General features: G+C 40.1%; 1 protein-coding gene across 1 annotated transcript; it reads left to right on the top strand.

Moving 5' to 3' along the window:
* The first annotated feature begins 4,665 nt into the window (after positions 1-4,665).
* LOC122638865 lies at positions 4,666-17,424 on the top strand. The gene is made up of 2 exons (XM_043831714.1): positions 4,666-5,626; positions 17,261-17,424. The coding sequence occupies exons 1-2, from the start codon at positions 4,666-4,668 to the stop codon at positions 17,422-17,424; spliced, it is 1,125 nt and encodes a 374-aa protein (XP_043687649.1).
* The last annotated feature ends 2,855 nt before the right edge of the window (positions 17,425-20,279 follow it).

Raw genomic sequence — 20,279 nt, 5'->3', positions numbered from 1 at the left:
AAGCTTACTGCGAAACCAATTCAAATTCCAACTCGACTCAGTATCGTAGGCTGAACGTGGGTTAGAACCCTTTTCGCCCCACTTTCAATCGACCTACTTAACCGACTACGAGTCAAGCAACAACAACCGCTTCATCAGTCCGACTAGCTACTAATTAAGTGAGCCAAGCCTTAACACCTGTTGTTCCACCCTATAAGTGCTATGTGTGCAATAAGGAAGGGCACATGGCTAGAGATTGCAGATCCCTTGGGTATGGCAACAATTTGCAAAATCAGCCCTACGCTAGACCTTTTCAGCCACGGGACAATCGGACGCGAGAAAAGGTGTTTGCGATGACAAATGAAGAAGCTGAGGTGAACCCCGATGTATTGATAGGTAAGTTTGTTGAACACTACTAAATTATAGGGAATAACTGGCTTACTTCATGTAACCTAAATTATGTACAAACCCTTGGTACCCTGAGTGTCTCGACTGTACCTGCACGAGTATTATTCGACTCGGGCGTAACCCACTCTTTCATTTCTACCACTTTTATGAGTAGGATGAAAGATCAGCTGGGAGACATTGGGCACGAACTAGTAGTCAGCACATCGATGGGCAATGTCGTGAGTTTAAAGGAGGTCTACGACCCTTGCCAGATTGAAATTTATGGGAAGAATCTAACCGCACGATTGATAAAGTTGGATATAAAGGATTTTGACGTAATACTAGGCATGGATTGGTTGTCCGCCTGCAAACGTCTTGTGTGCGGAGAAGAAGATAGTGTTTAAAATTGATGATGGGTCAATCCTCACCTATCAAAGTGAACCAAAAAGGAAACCCAGGAAGATAACCTTATCAGCCCTCCAGGCACGAAGGTTGCTAGATGATGGATGCCAAGGCTTCTTAGCCATTGTGATAGACACGGAGGCGAAGACAAAACCCATGGAGGAACTTGAGGTGGTCAGAGAATTTCCTGATGTTTTTCCAGAGGATCTGATGCAGCTACCGCCTGATCGCGACATAGAGTTCACAATTGATCTAATTCCTGGTGCAGCACCGGTATCCAAAGCACCATATCGGATGGCACCAATCGAACTAAAGGAGTTACAGGTTCAAGTTCAAGACCTGCTGAAGAAGGGATTTATACGGCCCAGTGTATGCCAAACCCTGCTCCTAACTGGAAGGAATTTTGATTGAAGGACAGGAACCCCTGACTAGGCAACCAAGAACACTATAGAGTATCACTCCAGTGATTTGGATTGATGAAGAAACCCTATGTGGATCATCCTACATGCCTGTCAGTAGGTGGATCACTAACCCTTGTGGCTGTACAGCTCACAGCATGATGTATGGCCTGGACTCCAGGTAATCTCTCTCCTCTCCCTAAATGTGGGACCTACCTCTAGAAAAGTGTGTAAAAGTCTCTATTTGGCATGTGGAGACAATGCCCTGACCAAGGGTCAAACCCCTGTACAAGCCCCACTGAGATTTAGCTTTGCTGCAATCTCTGGGCAATGGCACTGGGCGATGCAGACAAGGCCTAGAGAAATCGCCCAGTGGGTAAAACAACATATTTTAATGGATTTAAATTGTAAGGACCACTCATTTTGGACATGGGCACCCTGCATAGGTAGAGGGGAGTCTGAGGGACCACCTCATACCCTTGATTCATTGTGGACCCCACCAGTGTGCCCAAAATCACTCAGAATCAGTTTAAAAACTCATTTTCAAAAGGGGCCTTAACCAGCCAAATAGGCCTTAATCAAGGCTGGCCTATAAATAGGAATGCCTTGGGCTCATTTAGAGCCCTTAGCACTATTGGAACCGTGGGAGAGAAAAGAAGAGAAAGAAGAGAGAAAGGAGCGGAAGAAGAAGAAGGAAAGGAAGGAGAAGAAGAGGGGAATCAGCCCTACACTCGAAGGCCTGGATTTTTGTGCCTCCTCAACTCAGCTCAGGTATAAATACATATGTACATACCTGCTGCCTCCTTCTTATCCCTATGTTTTATATGAATTTCTACTCTCTGGCAGCCCAGAACAGTTGGGATCTGCCCTGGTCAGCCTCAGATTTGCCATGCAAGTATGGAGCATGGAAGATCTGAGATTTTAATAAATTTTATAAGATTGAAATACTATTTTTGAGAGCCGAATCTGGCTGTGCATGGCTGCACTACCCAGATTCACTATTGGTTAGCTATTTTGGAACCCTGGATGCAAGACATGGCTACACAGACCTAGCCCTAGGTAATTGCAGCCTTGAATCACCATGTTACATCTGTTTCTAGCCTTGCATGTGGCTGAAACTGAGATTCACACCTGAGATACTATTCACTAGGCTGTCTGGGCAGCCTCTAGCAGCCAAGTGGTGGGCCCAATGGAGAATCCACTTGGACCAAAAGGTAGATCACCCCTAGGGGTACCTAGCACCCTAACATGCATGGGGTGAAGTTTTGAGCACTTCCCATGAAGACCAACCTTGGAATCTCAGCCCTTTGTCGATTTGAAGACTCTGGGTGATGCACCCAATGCTTAGAGACATCGCCCAGTGAGTGAAACACTGCTATTTTAGCAATTTTTCTTGGGGAACCTCACCCAATGGCCAGGGAATAGTGTGGAAAGGTGGGAAAAGACCTAAATACCCTTTCCCCACATCTGTCCTTATAAGGTATGGCTTGGGAACCCAAGTGGGCCCCATAGGTGATGGAAACCCTGCCTGTGCTTGGTTCTGCAGCACTGTCAGGCTACGGACAGCACTGTAAATCTAAAATGACCTAGGGTCAGGTACAATCACTGAGAATGGCCATTTTACCCCCAGATCAACATCTCTAGATGATGCACCGGGACATAGGCCTAAGGCCCAGTGCAAGGCCTAGAGAATTCCAAGTGAGAACCAACTGAACACCAGGTCAACCCAGTGAGCTTAGGTTAACCCTAGGACTACTAGAGATAGATTGGAAACTTTATATGATAATTTATGATTTACATTATAACTTAACATATTTGCTTTTGTTCTTGCTCTCTCGCTCTCTTTGATAGCAATGGTCGATTCCCCACCCCCACCTCCTAAAGCAGCGGCGGTCGACGAGATCTCTCATAGGTAAGTGTACCCTTCCTCACTCCTCCCAGTCTCCTAACCTACTTCCAAGACTTCTCTCAACCCATCGCCGGGTTTCCTATACCTATCATTTCCGCCCTAACCCCTGAACCCTCCATCACCGCAAGAGTTTCTCTCGGCCCTCACTCGATTCCATCTCTGACCTCACTACCATCCCTTTCCTATACCCAGTGGCTCTCACAACCATAACCCAAACCCCAGATTATCCCAATTGATATCTCATCTCACCGTCACAACCCAGACTAAAACTAATTCGCCCCACCCATTTCTACAACCCAAATCACGGATCATCCCACCGACATTTTTCTCCCAGTCCTCAACTGACTCTCTCTCTCTCTGACCTCACCCCCACCCATTTCCTCTGTTCTTCCATTTGCCCTCACACGACTCTCCATCATTTTTATCTTTACCTCCCTAGTTCCCCTCTATCTCCCTCTCACTCTCCCTCGGCCCTACTGCGGTTTGCTCCACAGAATCGATTATAAAATTTAATCGTACCTCCCCTTTCACTTGAAACTAAAACTCGACCCCAACCATCCCCTTCTATTGTTGCACTCTGAGAAATGTGAGAAGGGTACACAGATTCATGCGGACCCTCCGCCTCTGGAGTAATCTTTCAAAATTGTTGGTGGTACACTTGGATTCGATTCCCCGATTATTAAGGGATCTCTCTTGAACTTTTGTACATATTAGATACACCTACACTACACCTCCACTGAAACCCCCACTTTCACTTCCACAATCACTTTACCCCTATACTCACACTTACACTTCATGTGCACTCCACATTTGATATTATTTCATACATTTCCACTGTTAATTGTCTATTTACTGCTTATTATATTCTGATTAATCTATAGTTTAATCACTTTGCTTAGTGGCACTAGTTGCTCCATTTCATTTTCCTGTGGTGCAGCATTTTATTTATTGCCCACAGTGCTTAGCTACTCTTATTTCATTGCAGTATTAGCCTCTGTTTTTCATGTTGGGTTTGGCACAAATGTTGGTAGCTCTATCTTGACTTGTTTCTTAACGCTTAGCATTGTGCCTTGGTGGTTAAAAGTACTTAATTTTGGGTATTGAGGTGTTTAGTTTGTTACTTGTTACCTCTGGAGCTGTCTATCGCTGACTTCTAATTGTTTAGCTGTGAATTGTGTAATCCTGACCCCCTTTTATCTCTGGTGAACTGCTAGTAGTCCTTTACCTATATTTGCTTTCCCTGTGTTTTGATAGCTACTTAACCTATTTCTCTAAGTTGATTATTTATTCATTAGATCTCATTTATATTTTAGGTGTATAGTGTCCATAATTATTCGTTTTGCTAGTGTCTACTAGTACCCCTCTTTGCAAGCAGTTTTATTTATGTTACTTTTGTTTGTTTACTTGATGGTGAAGCATTAGGGTTGTTCTTTTATTGTATTCCTTTATTATCTTGTTTCAGTCCTTTGTACTTTCTTTTTTCTACTTTTTGGTGCGTCAGGTAGGCAGCCGGCACTATATTATCCAGCCAATCCCCCCTTTTTGCATGGATCCTACTATTTTAGATTATTCCTTACCTTGTCTTATATCATGTCTTTCAATACTAATTATGTTCATAAGAGTAGGATTAGATTTGCATCTTGGAACATCGGATCTTTGACGGGGAAGAATATGGAATTGATAGATGTTATGCGGCGAAGAAGGATTAATGTGGCATGCATTCAAGAAACGAGATGGAAGGGTCACAAAGCCAAGGCTTTAGATGACTACAAACTATGGTACTTGGGAGATGACAGTGGGAGAGGTGGAGTGGGCATAGTTGTGGACAAAGACCTGAAGAACGAAGTAATGGATGTTAAAAGAGTTGGAGATAGGATCATATCTATTAGGCTGGTACTAGACAACGAGGTTATTAACATAGTTAGCGCGTACACACCCCAGGCAGGATTGGATGAGAGTGTTAAAATACAATTTTGGGAACACATGGATGGATTAGTGCAGAGCTTTGGTCTGGGAGAGAAAATTATTATCGGAGGTGACCTTAACGGACATGTGGGTAGAGATCGTAGAGGCTACGAAGAAGTTCACGGAGGATACGGAGTTGGAGAAAGGAATGAGGAGGGGATCTCAATTTTAGACTTTGCGATAACGTTTGACCTGTGTTTTGCAAACACCTTCTTTGAAAAGAGACATGAACATTTACTTACCTACAAGAGTGGGCAACATACAAGCCAAATAGATTTTTTCCTCACTAGAAGGTCTGACAAACTTTTATGTAAGGACTGTAAGGTTATACCAGGAGAGAGCTTAACCACTCAACATAGATTAATGGTCTTGGATATGCACCTAAGTACGAGACAACGTAGGAAGGAGAAACAGACTTGCCCTAAGATAAGATGGGGGCAACTTCATGGAGGTCTTCTAGAATCATTTATCGGTAAAGTAGCTCTACAAGGAAAGTGGGATTCTGATGGAGGTACCAATGAGATGTGGATTGAGATGACGACTTGTATTAAGAAGGTTGCTAAAGAAGTCCTAGGGATTTCAAAAGGTATGTGTCTAGCCCCTAGAGAGACTTGGTGGTGGAATGATGAGGTACAAGCAGCCATTAAGACCAAGAAAGCTTGTTTTAAGACCTGGCAAAGGACTAATGAGGCTGAAGATAAGGTGAGATATTATGCGGCCAGAAAAGAAGCTCGAAAGATTGTGGGGCAAGCAAGAGCGAAGAAATATGATGACTTTTATGATAAAGTTAATACAAAGGAAGGGGAAAATGTAATTTATCGAATCGCCAAAATAAGAGAAAGGAAGAGTAGAGATTTGGACCATGTTAGATGCATAAAGAGTGAGGATGGGAGAGTACTAATACGAGATGATGAAATTATGGAAAGGTGGGGTGAGTACTTTTACAACCTACTAAATGGAGCTACCTTGCCCGATAGGATGGATTCAGAAGTGGAGAGAAATAGTCTTGTAACCAACACACGACATGAACATCTACAACGAGTTGGCGAGGCCAAAGGTAAAGAGGCCTTATGAAAGATGAAGGTAGGTAAAACACCGGGACCGGATGAGATCCCAATTGAAGTGTGGAAGAGCTTAGGAGCACGGGGGTATCTTGGCTAACCAAGTTGTTTAACAAGATTTTATGTATAAAGAAAATGCCAGATGAATGGAGGAGAAGCACTATAGTTCCGATTTTTAAGAATAAAGGTGATATCCAGAACTGCAATAATTATAGAGGTATAAAACTAATGAGTCATACTATGAAACTTTGGAAAAAAATCATTGAAGCACACTTATGAAGAGAAACTGATATATCGGAGAACCAATTTGGCTTTATGCCAGGGAGATCCACGACAGAAGCTATTTACCTTTTAAGAAGACTTATGGAAATATTTAGAGCCTTCAGGAAGAATCTCCATATGATCTCTATTGACTTAGAAAAGGCCTATGATAGAGTCCCTAGAGAGCTCATTTGGCAGGTCCTAGGGAAGAGAAGGACCTCATATAACTATGTGAATATAATCAAGGACATGTATGAGGGTGTAGTGACGAGTGTCAAAAATGCAGAGGGCCAAAGTAGTGAATTCCCTATTACAATTGGATTACACCAAGGATCAGCTCTAAGCCCTTTTTTGTTTGCACTCATCATGGATGATTTAACCAGACACATCCAAGATGAGGTCCCTTGGTGTATGCTATTCCCAGATGATATTGTTTTGATAGATGAGACAGTATAAGGGATTAATGCAAAATTGGAGCTATGGAGATCAAGCTTGGAATCACGAGGATTTAAGCTAAGCAGAACAAAGACAGAGTATATGATGTGTAACTTCAGTCAAACCATGAGAAGTGATGAAGAGGTGAAACTTGAGGAGCGACAACTACCACAAAGTGAGTGCTTTAGATACCTAGGGTCAACCATTAACAAAGAGGGTGATATAGAAGATGATGTTTCCCATAGAATCAAAGTAGGATGGATGAAGTGGAGAGGTGCATCGGGAGTGTTATGCGATAAACGCATGTCTATTAAGCTTAAAGGGAAATTCTACAGAACAGTAATAAGACCAGCCATGACTTATGGAATAGAATGTTGGGCGGTTAAGAAGAGTAACATAGATAAGATAAGTGTAGCGGAGATGAGGATGTTGAGGAGAATGTGTGGCAAGACTAGGAGAGATAGAGTAAGGAATACTTGTATTAGAACCACTTTGGGAGTTGCACCAATCCAAGACAAGCTTTGTGAGAGCCGCTTGAGGTGGTATGGTCACATCCAATGGAGACCTTGGGATGTACCGGTAAGAAAGAGTGACCAGATTCAGTTTAACGGAGCTAAAAGAAGTAGGGGCAGACCTAAAATGACTATTGGAGAAGTGGTAAGAAAGGATATGCATGTGGTAGGGCTCGACCCTAGTATGACCGCAGATAGAGTTGTTTGGAAGACAAAGACCCGTGTAGCCGACCCCTTGTAGGGGAATGTTCATTGGGATGCTGCTTTGACTACTGCTTTGACTTTTTCCTTTCCTATTTTCCATTCTTCTTCCTTTTACTTTTTTACTTCCTTCTACTTTCTTTTACTTCTCTTATCTCTTCTACTATCTTAGCCTCTATAGGATCCATGTAGCCGACCCCATTTAGTTAGGATAAGGTTATGGTTGTTGTTGTATGATTTACATCCAGGATTTGATCCCGCGCTCGAGGTCTACAACTAGACTGCTATTGGAACTAAAATTGCGACCGAGTTCCTAAAACCAAACCCAGGTGAGTGAAGTATTATCATGTATGCATGTGTAACTGTATGCCGGCAAATAAATTCTAAAATCTTAAATGCTGTGTTATTCAATTATGTTCAAATATTCAAGTTATTGTACAATGATTGTTTGTTGATCAACACTGTGAATGTTATCTAATGATTGTGAATGTTAAACTAGATGCCGTAGTCGGCTTGGAAATGAAGCATGTGGTAGCCCGTAGAATGGGATATGGTTGACACCGCCAGACTCATACGATGCCATATAGACATGGGGCTAGAGTTTCATCACCCGTGCTACGCACCCTTGCCAACAGGGGTTAAGGTGTTGGATGCCTGTGAGGGTGACCATATGTGTATATGAGAAAAGAAAAAGAAATAAAAAAGAAAAAAATGTGTTTGCACCGGAATGGTGATTATGGGCTATAAGTCAGGAAAGAAAAGAAAAGAGAAAAGTGATGGATTGCCCTACAGGTTAATCACAGAGGGCTAGTCGGGCTAACCTTGGTGAACGAATACGGGAGCTGACTGGTCCTCTCCGATAACTCAATGGGTGTATCGCGGGAAGGGGTAACCAAGCCTGCACTAGGGATACATGTATTGGGGATTGAAGTAGCACTGACCTGACTTAATTGTATTGCTAGGTGGCTAATAATCAATCTGGACTTGCATATCATCTAGGATCATGTGATTGTGGTTGCATGTGCATGCGGGGCTCACACTCTGTTATATATGTTTTTCTTAGATGATTTTGGAGATCGATGCCACTGTGGCATGGAGGCTCATTACAACGAGGAGAGCCCTGGTTATTCTGATGATATTGGTGTGGACCCCGACAGAGGTCGTGCCAATGATCCGTACATTCTCGGTGGTCATTGATGAAGACCGTTGAAGAGTGTACTTGATGCTTTTTGTCTTGGGGACTCCTTTTTGTTTTTGTTAGGAGTTTATCCCCATCTTGCTTGTGGTTTTGCTGTAGTTTTTCTTACTTCTTTTTGGGGTTGAGTTATCTCACCCTATACATATATGTATGTATTTCTTTCTTTCTTTTAGCTTTTGTCAACTTAGTTTCTCTTTGTGGGTTGTATCTGGGTGGGAATGTTTCAGAACACTTTGTATATATATATATATATTACCATCACTCCCGTATCGCTACACTTTCTCTTTTGTTATTATAATTGTAGTATATTTGCAGCACTCTAATCTTGCTTATGGTAAAGTAATGATTGTGGGACCGTGAATGCAATAGCTGCTTCTAGATCTGTGGGTTTTGGCGGATTGCTGTTACATAATTCGGGTCACCTACCTAATCCTCCCAGGGGGTGATTTGGGGTGTGACATGAACGGTGTCGTGCCCAAGTGCTATGGATGAGGCAAACTCTCCAAGACTATGGAGTTAAGTTTGACGCTGCCTCTATCCAGTGTGATAACACAAGTGCAATAAACTTAAGTAAGAATCTGATTTTACACTCAAGAGCTAAACACATTGATATCTGTCATCACTTCTTACTTGATACTGCTCAACGAGGTAAAATCCGACTTGACTTTAGTGAGACTGAGAAGCAACTCACGGTCATCTTCACAAAACCCTTAAGTGAAGAAAGATTATGCACCCTTAGAAGAGACTTAGGCATTTGTGACCCCTTTGCATAACTTGTTCATGTTGTTTAACTGGGTTTTTTCTCACTATTTCTGCTGAAATGGTACACCGGATTACCAAACGGTATGCCGGTTAAGCAAATATAGCTATTTTTTAACCATTGGACTTAAAACGGTATACTGGATTAGTCTTTTTTTGACCATTTTATAGCTGTTGAACACATGATTATGCCTATATAAACCCTCTCTTTGTCATTTTCCTAATCACTATTAACTCCACTCTTATGGAAAAGCACTCACATAGAGCTTTCCATTGAAGATTGTGCTCGAATTCTTGAAATTGCAAGTGATGGACCATGTATTTTTTGGACTCCGAAGAACACCAACTTTGGAGATTTCATAAATCATGAAGAAGTCTATTCCTCCATCCTCAAGCAATTTGATCCTAATGCAGCAACCGTTGTCACCAGAAGACTTTGGCTCATTCCTCATGTGATTTCTTACATCATCCAACACAATTTCATCCCTAGGGGAGGTGATAGAAGTAAGTGTCTCACACCACAAGCTTATCTCACCTATTGTGTCTATACCAATACCCCCACGTGTCTTCCATTCTTCATTATGAGATACATGGAATCGTGTGCTCACCCTTGCAAGCACACTAATCTACCTTATGGCCGGCTTCTCACTCGCCTATTTTGGGCCTTTGATATTGACCTTGATCGTGAGGAAGCATCTACTTTGTATTTCCAATACATCACCCGTAATAGCTTTCACACCATTGCTATTTCTCCTCCTTCCGATGTGTTTGTTGAAGCCAAAGAAATCTTGAATGATGATGTGCCCCCTCCTCGTCAAGCACAAGAAGGGATACCGGCATCTCTACAAGAATGGGTTTCTACCCTTGATGAGAATATGGACAAGCCAACAACCGGATAATGGAACTTGAATTCAGCCAACAAAGAATTCAAGACGATGTGACCACTCTTCGCCAAGAAGTAAAGACCGGCTTTGACTCCCTCAACTCTCACCAAGATATAATTCTAAATGCAGTTCACCAACTCTCTTTCAATTTTGGTCATCTAACCTTTAATACACCGGGAGATACACCTCAAGGAATTACTCCTCAAGGACTTCAACTACCTTTTAGACCACCTTTCCCCGGTGAATCAAGTTCAATTCCACATATTCCACCTTTTGACCCAAACCCTTGAATTGTCTCTACCCTCTTTTTGATAATGACGAAGGAGGAGAAGTATATGGGCATGGAATAAATGTAATGATTTTTGAATTGGAATGAATGTTTATGTTTTGAAACTTTGAAACTTTTTGCATGTAATTTGCATATTTGTTTCTATGATATGTTTTCTTGACTTTACTGATATGTGCATTACATTGCTCATTTTTTAATTGCTCTATTATTTTATTCACTTGGATTATTTGTCATCATCAAAAAGGGGGAGATTGTTGAGGAAAAGACCTCATACACTCTAAGTCATCCACCATGATGATATAAAGGTTTTGATGATAACAAATAAAGCCACTCTTGGACTAACACTTGTTTAAGTTGTTTAGATAAGAGCATAGCACCAAGTGAGGGGGAGCGTATACAAGAGCATATACAAGAGCATACAAGAGTACACATTTGGACTATTGCTCAAGTTGATTTCAAAGACTTGAAAGTCAAAGAATCAAACCTTGAAGATAAAGACCAAGCCAAAAAAAAGAATCTACCTTGAAAACTGTCAAGTGTGAAGATTGAAGATGTTGTACTAGTTTGCGTTTCGATTATTTAAGTCATAAGAAATGTAACGCACACACACATGCATACATTCATATAGAATGACCTTAGGAGGTTAAATGAACCCCTACACATGTGACCAATCAAATTTAAGACCCCCAAAATAGCCCCTTAAAGGAACTGACTTATTTCAGTAGAAATTGGCTAATCCAATATATGGATTCCCAAACGGCATACCGAATCAGTGTTGGTCTCATGAAATAGGCCACACTAGCCTTCCAGCGTGTGTTGGATGGTGATCCAGCATACCGGATCACTTTTAGCCTTGCTTTACCCTAAAACGGTATACCGGATGGCTATCCAGCATACCGGATCATTATATGACTGTTATAAGTTGACCGTTACTCCTTTATTCATATAAGAAAATTTGGTGAACCAGCATATCGGATTGGAAAATGGTGTACCGGATTATTACTATCTTAACTAATCCGATCTTAAGATAGTTTCCACATTTATTAGAGCTACCTAGCCTATAAATACCTACTTGTTTAAGGCTCTAATCACCATTGCTAATCATAATTAAGAGCCTTCAATACAAGATACATTGCAAAATCATCAAAGTGAGCTATTCATTGATCATAAGCATCAAATCATCACAAGCTCACACACTAAAGACTACTTTACCTCAATTAGCTTCAAGGTTCAAAGGTGGAAGGTAGTTTTACACATCTAAGGTTGAGGTAATCCTAATCTTAGTACACTTTTCATTTTATATTTGTTAAGTTGAGTTCTCTTGCTCGAAATCAAGAGTAGGTTGAGTCCTCTTCATCATTAATCAAGATTTGTTGGTTGTCGAGTTCTCTTGCTCTTAATCAAGATTTGTACGAGTTCTCTTGCTCATACTTAAGATTCGTTTTAATGAAATTCTCTCTATGGTGAGAGGAGTGGATGTAAGCAAGTATTGGCCGAACCACTATAAATCTCTTGTGTTATCTTTCGTATTTGTTTGCTTTTCATTGATCATTTTTTAATTCCGCATTATTTGCTATATTCTACTACATTCACCTATTCAACCCCCTCTAGGTGAATTCACATTGTCAAGTATAGATAGAAGGTAGAGCTATGCCGAAAGATTTGATCCTTTAAGAATTGATGGATTTTGATGTCATGCTTGACATGAATTATTTAACCTCCTACTATGCTAGTGTTTATTATTTTTGAAAGAACAATGATGTTGGGTACGTAGGACAAGTTAAGCCTAGATTTATGGAACCCTTTAAGATTGAGATACATAATTTTGAGGATGAAATTTTTTTAAGGAGGGGAGGATGTAATACCCTGAAAATTTTTTTGAAAACTTATTAGTGGTACATGCTAAGGTAAAAATGATTTGACTTATATTGTGAGGTGCATGTATGCGAGATTAGGTGATTCATGACTCTGGTTGGTTCACACAAAAGAAATTGAATAGTTTGACCTTGCGTGATTCTATATGAATAAATGTTGAATGGTTGTGGACCAAGTAAATTTTGGGTCAATTTATTGGTTAGTCCAACTCAAGTGTGAGTGGTTCAGTTGTAGCCAAGTCAACTTGGACATTTGATATAGACCTTGATTGAATAAATAAAGATATAAAGATAATGTTCAGGAAGCTTAAAGATTTATTTGGCTAGGTTTGCATATTACGTCAGCGGTTCAAGAATAATAAGTTGATTATGGTTCAACTTAGTGACTCAACATTTTAACCAAGAACTAAGTTACCATGTTGGATATTATTTATATCGTTCAATAGATTTAGTCTGATCAAATTCGAATTTAAGGAGTCTGATTTAGTAAATTGGTTAAGTTTCTAAAAATGATGTCTTGACAAAAAATGGATGGACAGTCAGAGAGAGTGACTCAGATTTTGAGAAAATGCCTATTTGTTTTGGATCGTAAGGAACAAGTCCTATATAACCACACCATTTTGTTTATGGTGATTTTCTATTCAAGTGACTTTATGAAAAACAAAATGCGATGTGGTTCAAGTATCCCCAACTGTTAAGAGATTCAGATATTTAAATTTTGAGGACGATATTTGTTTAAGGGGGTGGATTGTAATATCCCAGCTTAATGGGAGATCCAGATATGTTAATTTTGAGGAAAAAATTTCTTTAAGGGGGTGGATTGTAATATCCTAGAATAGTGGGCGAATTAATTTAAAGCTTGATCTGTTATGTAGATCCTGTGAAGTAACAGAAAGATGATCGGATTTCTGGAAAAGCCCTAAGAGCACTTTCACCTTGAGACAACCAATCAGGGGTAAGTACTTTCACCTAAAATAATATTTTTACTAGCTTTTAGGCCGAAATAAGTCCGTACATAGTCAAGGTTAGTTCCCAGTAGTTATTCTTGAAGTTTTACCAAGAAGGGTAAAAATGTCATTTTCAAGGTTTACTGGAGAGATAAACTAAAAAGGGTATTTTTTGAATTTTTCACAATAAATAATTTAATAAGTAAATCAATAATAAATTTAATAAATTTTCACTATTTGAATAATACATTAATTTCTAATTAATACAACAAAACAAACCTTAACCTAATTTGGGCTAAACCTAAACTGGTCTTGTTCTAGTGTGAATGGACCTAACATTTGTGGGCTTAATAAAGTACAATTTAATTATTCCAGCTTAATAATAAAATATTATTTTAAAGGATTTATGCTTGGACAATTTATGTCGACTATGTAGATCTTATTTGATTTTTGGATGAGAGGATTGAGGTGATGTGGCAATCTCCCATTGGTTGGAGACTTAGCACTAAGAGAATCTTTTCTCTAAGGACAGAGAAAATCTTCATGGATTAGAATCATAGCCAAATAAGGAAGTTAAGTTAGATTAAAACTACCAAATCTAATTCTTAATTTAAAAACTCCAAGTAAAGATTCCTTTTAAAATAATTTGATTGGAGGAGAGAGAAATTAGATGACTAGGAATTTGGAAACAGAATCATAAGAGACTTAGGTTTTCTCTTAGGATTTTAAATCTAAGAAGGGGGCAGTCACTCCCACGTTTTCTCCTTGGCAAAAAAGCTTGAGCGAAAGAGAGAGGGAGAGAGAAAAATTTGTGGGCTATAGAGAGGAAGAGATAAAAAAAGACGGAAGGAGAAGAGGAGAATTCGGCTGTGCAGAACTAGTCAATTGACGGCCAGTTTCAACCATTTTATAAGTCGAAAATGTGAAAATTCTATTTCTTGATCAAATGTAGCCTCTTCTCTTAGCTTTGCAACCCAACTAGAATCACCCCAATTGGATATCGGAGCAGAGAGATATTGTGGATTTACTGAAGGTAGGTTTTTCTGTCAAAAACTTATGTTACCCAAATCCGAGTTTAAGCTATATCTTAGTGTTGATTTCATCATTACCTTTACTCTTTGAACTGCATTGAAGCTTCTCAACCTTTGAAGAGGAGAATAAACACCATTAGAGCATTAAAGTGAAGATTTTTCCAGATTTGGTCTTATACTTTTGAAGGTTTTCATATTGAAGAAGGTGAGTGAATCTACACAACTTTACATGCTTATTTTTTTCAATATAAAAACTGTTTCATTCTATTTTTTTCAAAACTGAAACCATGATTTAGATCTTGATTTATCATGTCAAAATCATCCTAAATACTTGTTCTAAACTTGAATCGATGTATGCACATGATAGCATGAGAAGAATATTTGTATTCTTCATTATTTATATAAGATATGTGCGTGCAGAATTTTTCTAAAAATATCATGATTATAATTTAATGAATCTAATACATATGTGTTGATAGTGTGATAAAGTCAATGAATGATCTTCTCAATTCAAGCACTTTCCTGATGTTTTTCTATGATGCATTTAAATCTGATTTTTATTTAATTTACGAGTTTATATTCTATTGAAATTGAAGATGCTTGTGGACAACTTTGTGCGAAGATTTTGCCAAATCTTCCAGATTTATGTATTGCATTCTATGTTGATGAAACTCTATTTATTTCTAAGCCTTTTTATTCTTATACAACTCTTGATTAAACGTTTTAGTGTTTGGAATATAGGGAGCTGCAAACCCTAAGTTCTAGACTTTTTGTATAGCTTTATGTATAAGCATGGATGTTCTTTCTTTTACCTTACTGACATGGGTTACAGTGTTGGGGTAAGGATGTGTCAGTGGGTTTTTGAGCTACGGGGTTATCTTTAATGGAATTATATGGATTACTAGAAAGAGGGAGATGATCAATAATAACATTTAGAAGGGCATGGCTTGTAAAACCCTACAGGGGCATGACTTGGTCTAATTGAAAGCTTGATCACTAGCATTTTCATTGGTTTCTATTTGTGAGGGGGGTGGGGACAGTTTGTAGTGGTGGATCATAGTTGTAATCAAGTGCTGCTATCATGAGGGCTTGGTTAGTGTATGGTACAAGGTCATACTAGTCTATTTTAGGGAGTGATTTCTTTGTTTTCCTTATTCTTTACTTGTTTATTTCATTGATGAGATTTACCATAGACACTTTTCATTGCAGTGGCGATGTTTAGCGGATGTGGTTATGATCAGGTTTTTCATTATGGTCTTATACAAATTATACTTATATGTATGTGTATGTCTTTTGCTTTTGTTCACATATGTTTGTGTTTTCAAACTTGTACTATTGTGCTGATTTACTTGCTAGGCTTTTCCCAAAACTTACCCCTTATTACTTTTTAGATGAGTAGCTTTATGAGTGTGACGGTGGTTATGATGAGGCTAATGTGGAGGTTCAGGAAGACAAAGCTTATCAATATGATGAGGATAACTATGACTAGAAATTGCCTAGATTTTACTATTTTAGGGAACATGTTGTTTGATTTATTTAATTTGGGAGGTTGTAATTAAATTCAGATTTTAACTTTAAGTTCTGAGGACTTGTAACTAATTATAGATATTAATTTAATTTTTAGGACTTCCCCTATCGCATTTATATATCTCTTGTGTTTGGGTTCTACTCTGGTTCATATCTCCTAAGACATATAGATCATGTGGACCGTTAATGTCCAAAAACCCTAGACCGGGTTTGGGGGTGTTACTGGATGTCTTAAGAATTATAGAGAGGTTTCAAAAAGTGAGACCCATGGAGTTCTCTAGGCCGACCAAGGACCCGTTGCTCCTGGCCATGTGGATTCGAAAAATGGAGAAGACTTTCTCGATGCTTGATTGTACCGAAGAGCACAAGATTCAATGCACAACCTATAAGTTGAAGGGTGTGGCCGATGATTGGTCACGATCTACTCAGCCCAACCTTCTTGTTACCCACCCCAACCTTATGTGGGAACAATTCAAGGAAGTTTTTTTCGAGAACTACTTTCTGAAGAGCTTAAGAGAGAGGAAAGCAACAGAGTTTATGGGCTTTATCAAAGGGTTTAAATCTATCCTTGAATATCAACAGAAATTTGAAGAGTTATTTTATTTTGCACGTAACCACTTGAAGACGAATGTAGAGAAAGGGAAGCGGTTTGAGAAAGGGTTAAGGTTGGGCATCAGCTCCATCTTGGTATCGCATGGGGTGTAAAATTATGCAAGAATGGTACAGCTAGCCAAGTCCATTGAGGATAGACAAAGGAACTCCTATTTTGCTCAATCGGGACATGCCAAGAGACCGACTACAACATCAATTAGCCGAGAACCAAGCAAGTTTCCTCAGGTACCCTACTCGAACCCCGCACTAGTTTATTATAAACATGCAGAAGCATCACAGTCTGCTCAACCTTCTCAATCATCAGCTTCATCCTAACCTGCTGGTGGTAGTGTGTGGTGTTACAACTGCAACCAATTTGGACATATCTCCAAGGGTTGCCCTCAATGCAAGCCTGAGGCATCACAACACCTCAGCCTGCACCTTCACGAGCAACTTATTCTAGACCTATTGGCCGACCCCCATTGCCTCCACAAGGCAACAGAATCTTGGGCCATGTGTATGTGGTGACCGATGCCAAGGCTGAGGCAACACTGGGAGTTTTGACATGTAACCCCTATCCTAAACCTATTGTTATGATTGTGCATCATGCCAATTCATGCGTGAATGGTTAATTTCAATATTTGTATCAGGTACTATTTCTATTACATGCATCCCTGCCTATGTTCTCTTTGATTCGGGTGCTTCACATTCTTTTGTGTCTCCCTCCTTCGCCAAGAAGATGGGGATTGCTCCTAAGAGTTTAGCTCAAGGATTAGACGTTAGCACGCCAACTGGAGATGTGGTTGGATTATAAGTGGTTTATGAACCTTGCCCGGTGCAAATATGTGGTCTAGACATGATTATACATCTTGTCGAGTTGGATATGAGAGATTTTGATGCAATCTTGGGCATAGATTGGTTGGCATCCTACAAGGCGAACCTAGCATGCGCAAAGAAACAGATTTTATTTAAGCCTTAGGACGAGGATGAGTTTATCTTTACTGAGATAAGAAGAAGTGATCCAAGAAGCTTATTATCTCGGCTCTCCAAGCCAAAAAGGTTATGGATTGAGGGTGCGAATGCTATCTACCTTCAGTGATCGATACAAAAGCCAAGGTGAAGCCTTTGGAAGAATTGAGGATTGTGAAGGACTTTCTGAATGTCTTCCCGAATGAATTGATGGAGTTGCCTCCCAATCGGGAAACCGAGTTTGTTATTGACTTATTACCGGGAGCGGCACTTGTATCTAAAGCACCCTACCGAATGGCACCCATAGAATTGAAGGAGCCATAGGTCCAGCTTCAGGACTTGTTGAAGAAGGGATTTATTAGGCCTAGTGTGTCTCCTTGGGGAACACCGGTTCTCTTCATCAAAAAGAAAGATGGTAGCATGCAGCTATGCATTGATTATAGAGAACTCAACAAGTTGACTATCAAGAACAAATACTTTGTACCAAGGATCGACGATCTATTTGATAAGCTTCAAGGGACCAAGGTCTTCTCCATAATCGATTTGAGTTCGAGATACCACTAGCTAAAGATCAAGGAGAGTGATATCAACAAGACCGCATTTAGATCACGCTATGGTCATTATGAGTTTCTAGTAATGTCTTTTGGGTTGACCAACGCTGTAGCAGCATTCATGGAGTTAATGAACCAAGTCTTCCAAGATGTTCTTATGTAGTTTGTGATAGCCTTCATCGATGATATTCTTATTTACTCCAAATCAGAGGCTGAGCCTATTGAGCATCTCAAGTTGGTGCTACAGAGATTGAGGAGAAGAAATTGTATGCCAAGTTCACCAAGTGTGAGTTTTGGCTCACACAAGTTGCTTTCTTAGGTCACGTAGTTTCAACTGAGGGAATCAAAGTTGACCCCAGGAAGGTGAAGGAGGTAATGGAATGAGTAGCTCCAAAGAATGTGGGAGAAATCCGCAGCTTCTTAGGTTTGACCGGGTACTATCGGCATTTTATTGAAAACTTCTCATGGATATCAGCCTCTATGACCAAGTTGACTCGAAAGGGAGTAAAGTTTGTTTGGTCTAAGGAGTGTGAGAAAAGTTTCCAATAGTTAAAGCAGAAGTTGAGTACGGCACCAGTTATAACACTACTAGATGGCACTGGAGGAATGACTGTCTACAGTGATGCCTTAAGATTGGGATTAGGATGCGCATTTATGTAGGATGGAAAGGTAGTGGCCTATGCTTCATGATAATTGACGAATTATGAGAAGGACTACCCCACTCACGATCTTGAGTTGGTGGCAGTAGTATTTGCATTGAAGATATGGCATCACTATTTATATGGTGAGAAGAGCGAGATCTATAGCGATCACAAGAGCCTAAAATACTTCTTCACCCAGAAGGAGTTGAACATGAGGCAGAAGCAGTGGTTAGAATTGATGAAGGACAATGATTGCACGATTCACTACCACCCAGGCAAGGAAAATATGGTAGCGGATGACCTAAGCAAGAAGTCTCAGACTATGTCCTTAGCAGCATTGACAATGAGCGCACGAGTGTGAGGATCCATTTCGGAACCGCGCGTTCCCACTTGGTCAAAGGGTTTTTTTAATCATGCTCCTCAATTGGAAAGAGGGAAGGAATGCGTCTTCTCGGGTATATGTCAATTCATCAGGGGATGGGGGTCATGCAATTAAATGAAATGGAGTCGCCACCTAGGATTAGGGCCTAGGACCCATTGGTGTAGCCCTATGAAGGGCTATGGGACTTCGTTTGCTCTGGTTAGAGATTAGGGGTAAGTGGCCAGGTTACGAGAGTTGGAAGGTGTTAGGCACCCACCTCGCCCGGGTAAACTGGTCTTTCTACTAGATGCTTGTTTCCAAATATTCTCCCTTTTTAAATATCCTATTCTCACATGTATGGTTAAAATGATGCACAAACTGTGGGTTATTTGGTGTTTTGACAAGGGGTTCTAAAGGACATTGCCAGTCTTTAGCGTCCGATTGTCGTCATTGCTGGGGGTGACATAATTCAACGTCTATAGTTTGCCCTTCTTTGTCTGTGGCCTGTGCCAACAGTTGAAGGTCAAAGATAAAAGACCGCTTAATTTTGTCAAAAGGAGCATGTACTGCCACCACTTTGCTCAAAGGTGGTGGAGTTGAACGATAAAACTGCATTTCGGTAAACCATTTGACAAATCTTTTGAGCAACTACTACCATCACTTTACTCATAGGCGACGGTGTTCCCTCGGTAAACTTTTTCGTAAGCCTCCTTAGGTCGAGCAACGACTCCATCACTTTGCTCAAAGGCAATGGAGGTCCCTTGGTAAATCTTTCAGTAAACTTCCTTGGGTTGAGCAACTACTATCGCCACTTTTCTCATAGGTAACGATGTTTTGGACAACAAAACCTAATTCAGTAAATCGCTCGATGAATGATAAAACCTATTTCGGTAAGCCATTCGGTGAAACCTTTTGAGTTTGGAATGATAAAAGCTATTTCGGCAAATTGTTCGGTGGATGATAAAGCCTAATTTGGCAAACCATTTGGTAGCAATAGGTGCTCAATCGATCGATCAAGAAGATTGTACATCAGTAAGGGGTCGAAGTTCTGATGGCAATGGGTAATCAAAAGATCGGATGATAGTGGATGATCAAAGATCAAATGGCGATGGGTGATCAAAAGATCAGATGACAATGGATGAATGAC

The sequence above is a fragment of the Telopea speciosissima genome, chromosome 9 (genome assembly GCF_018873765.1).
Source record: "Telopea speciosissima isolate NSW1024214 ecotype Mountain lineage chromosome 9, Tspe_v1, whole genome shotgun sequence".
Taxonomy (NCBI): domain Eukaryota; kingdom Viridiplantae; phylum Streptophyta; class Magnoliopsida; order Proteales; family Proteaceae; genus Telopea; species Telopea speciosissima.
This window is presented reverse-complemented; position numbering and strand designations above follow the sequence as displayed.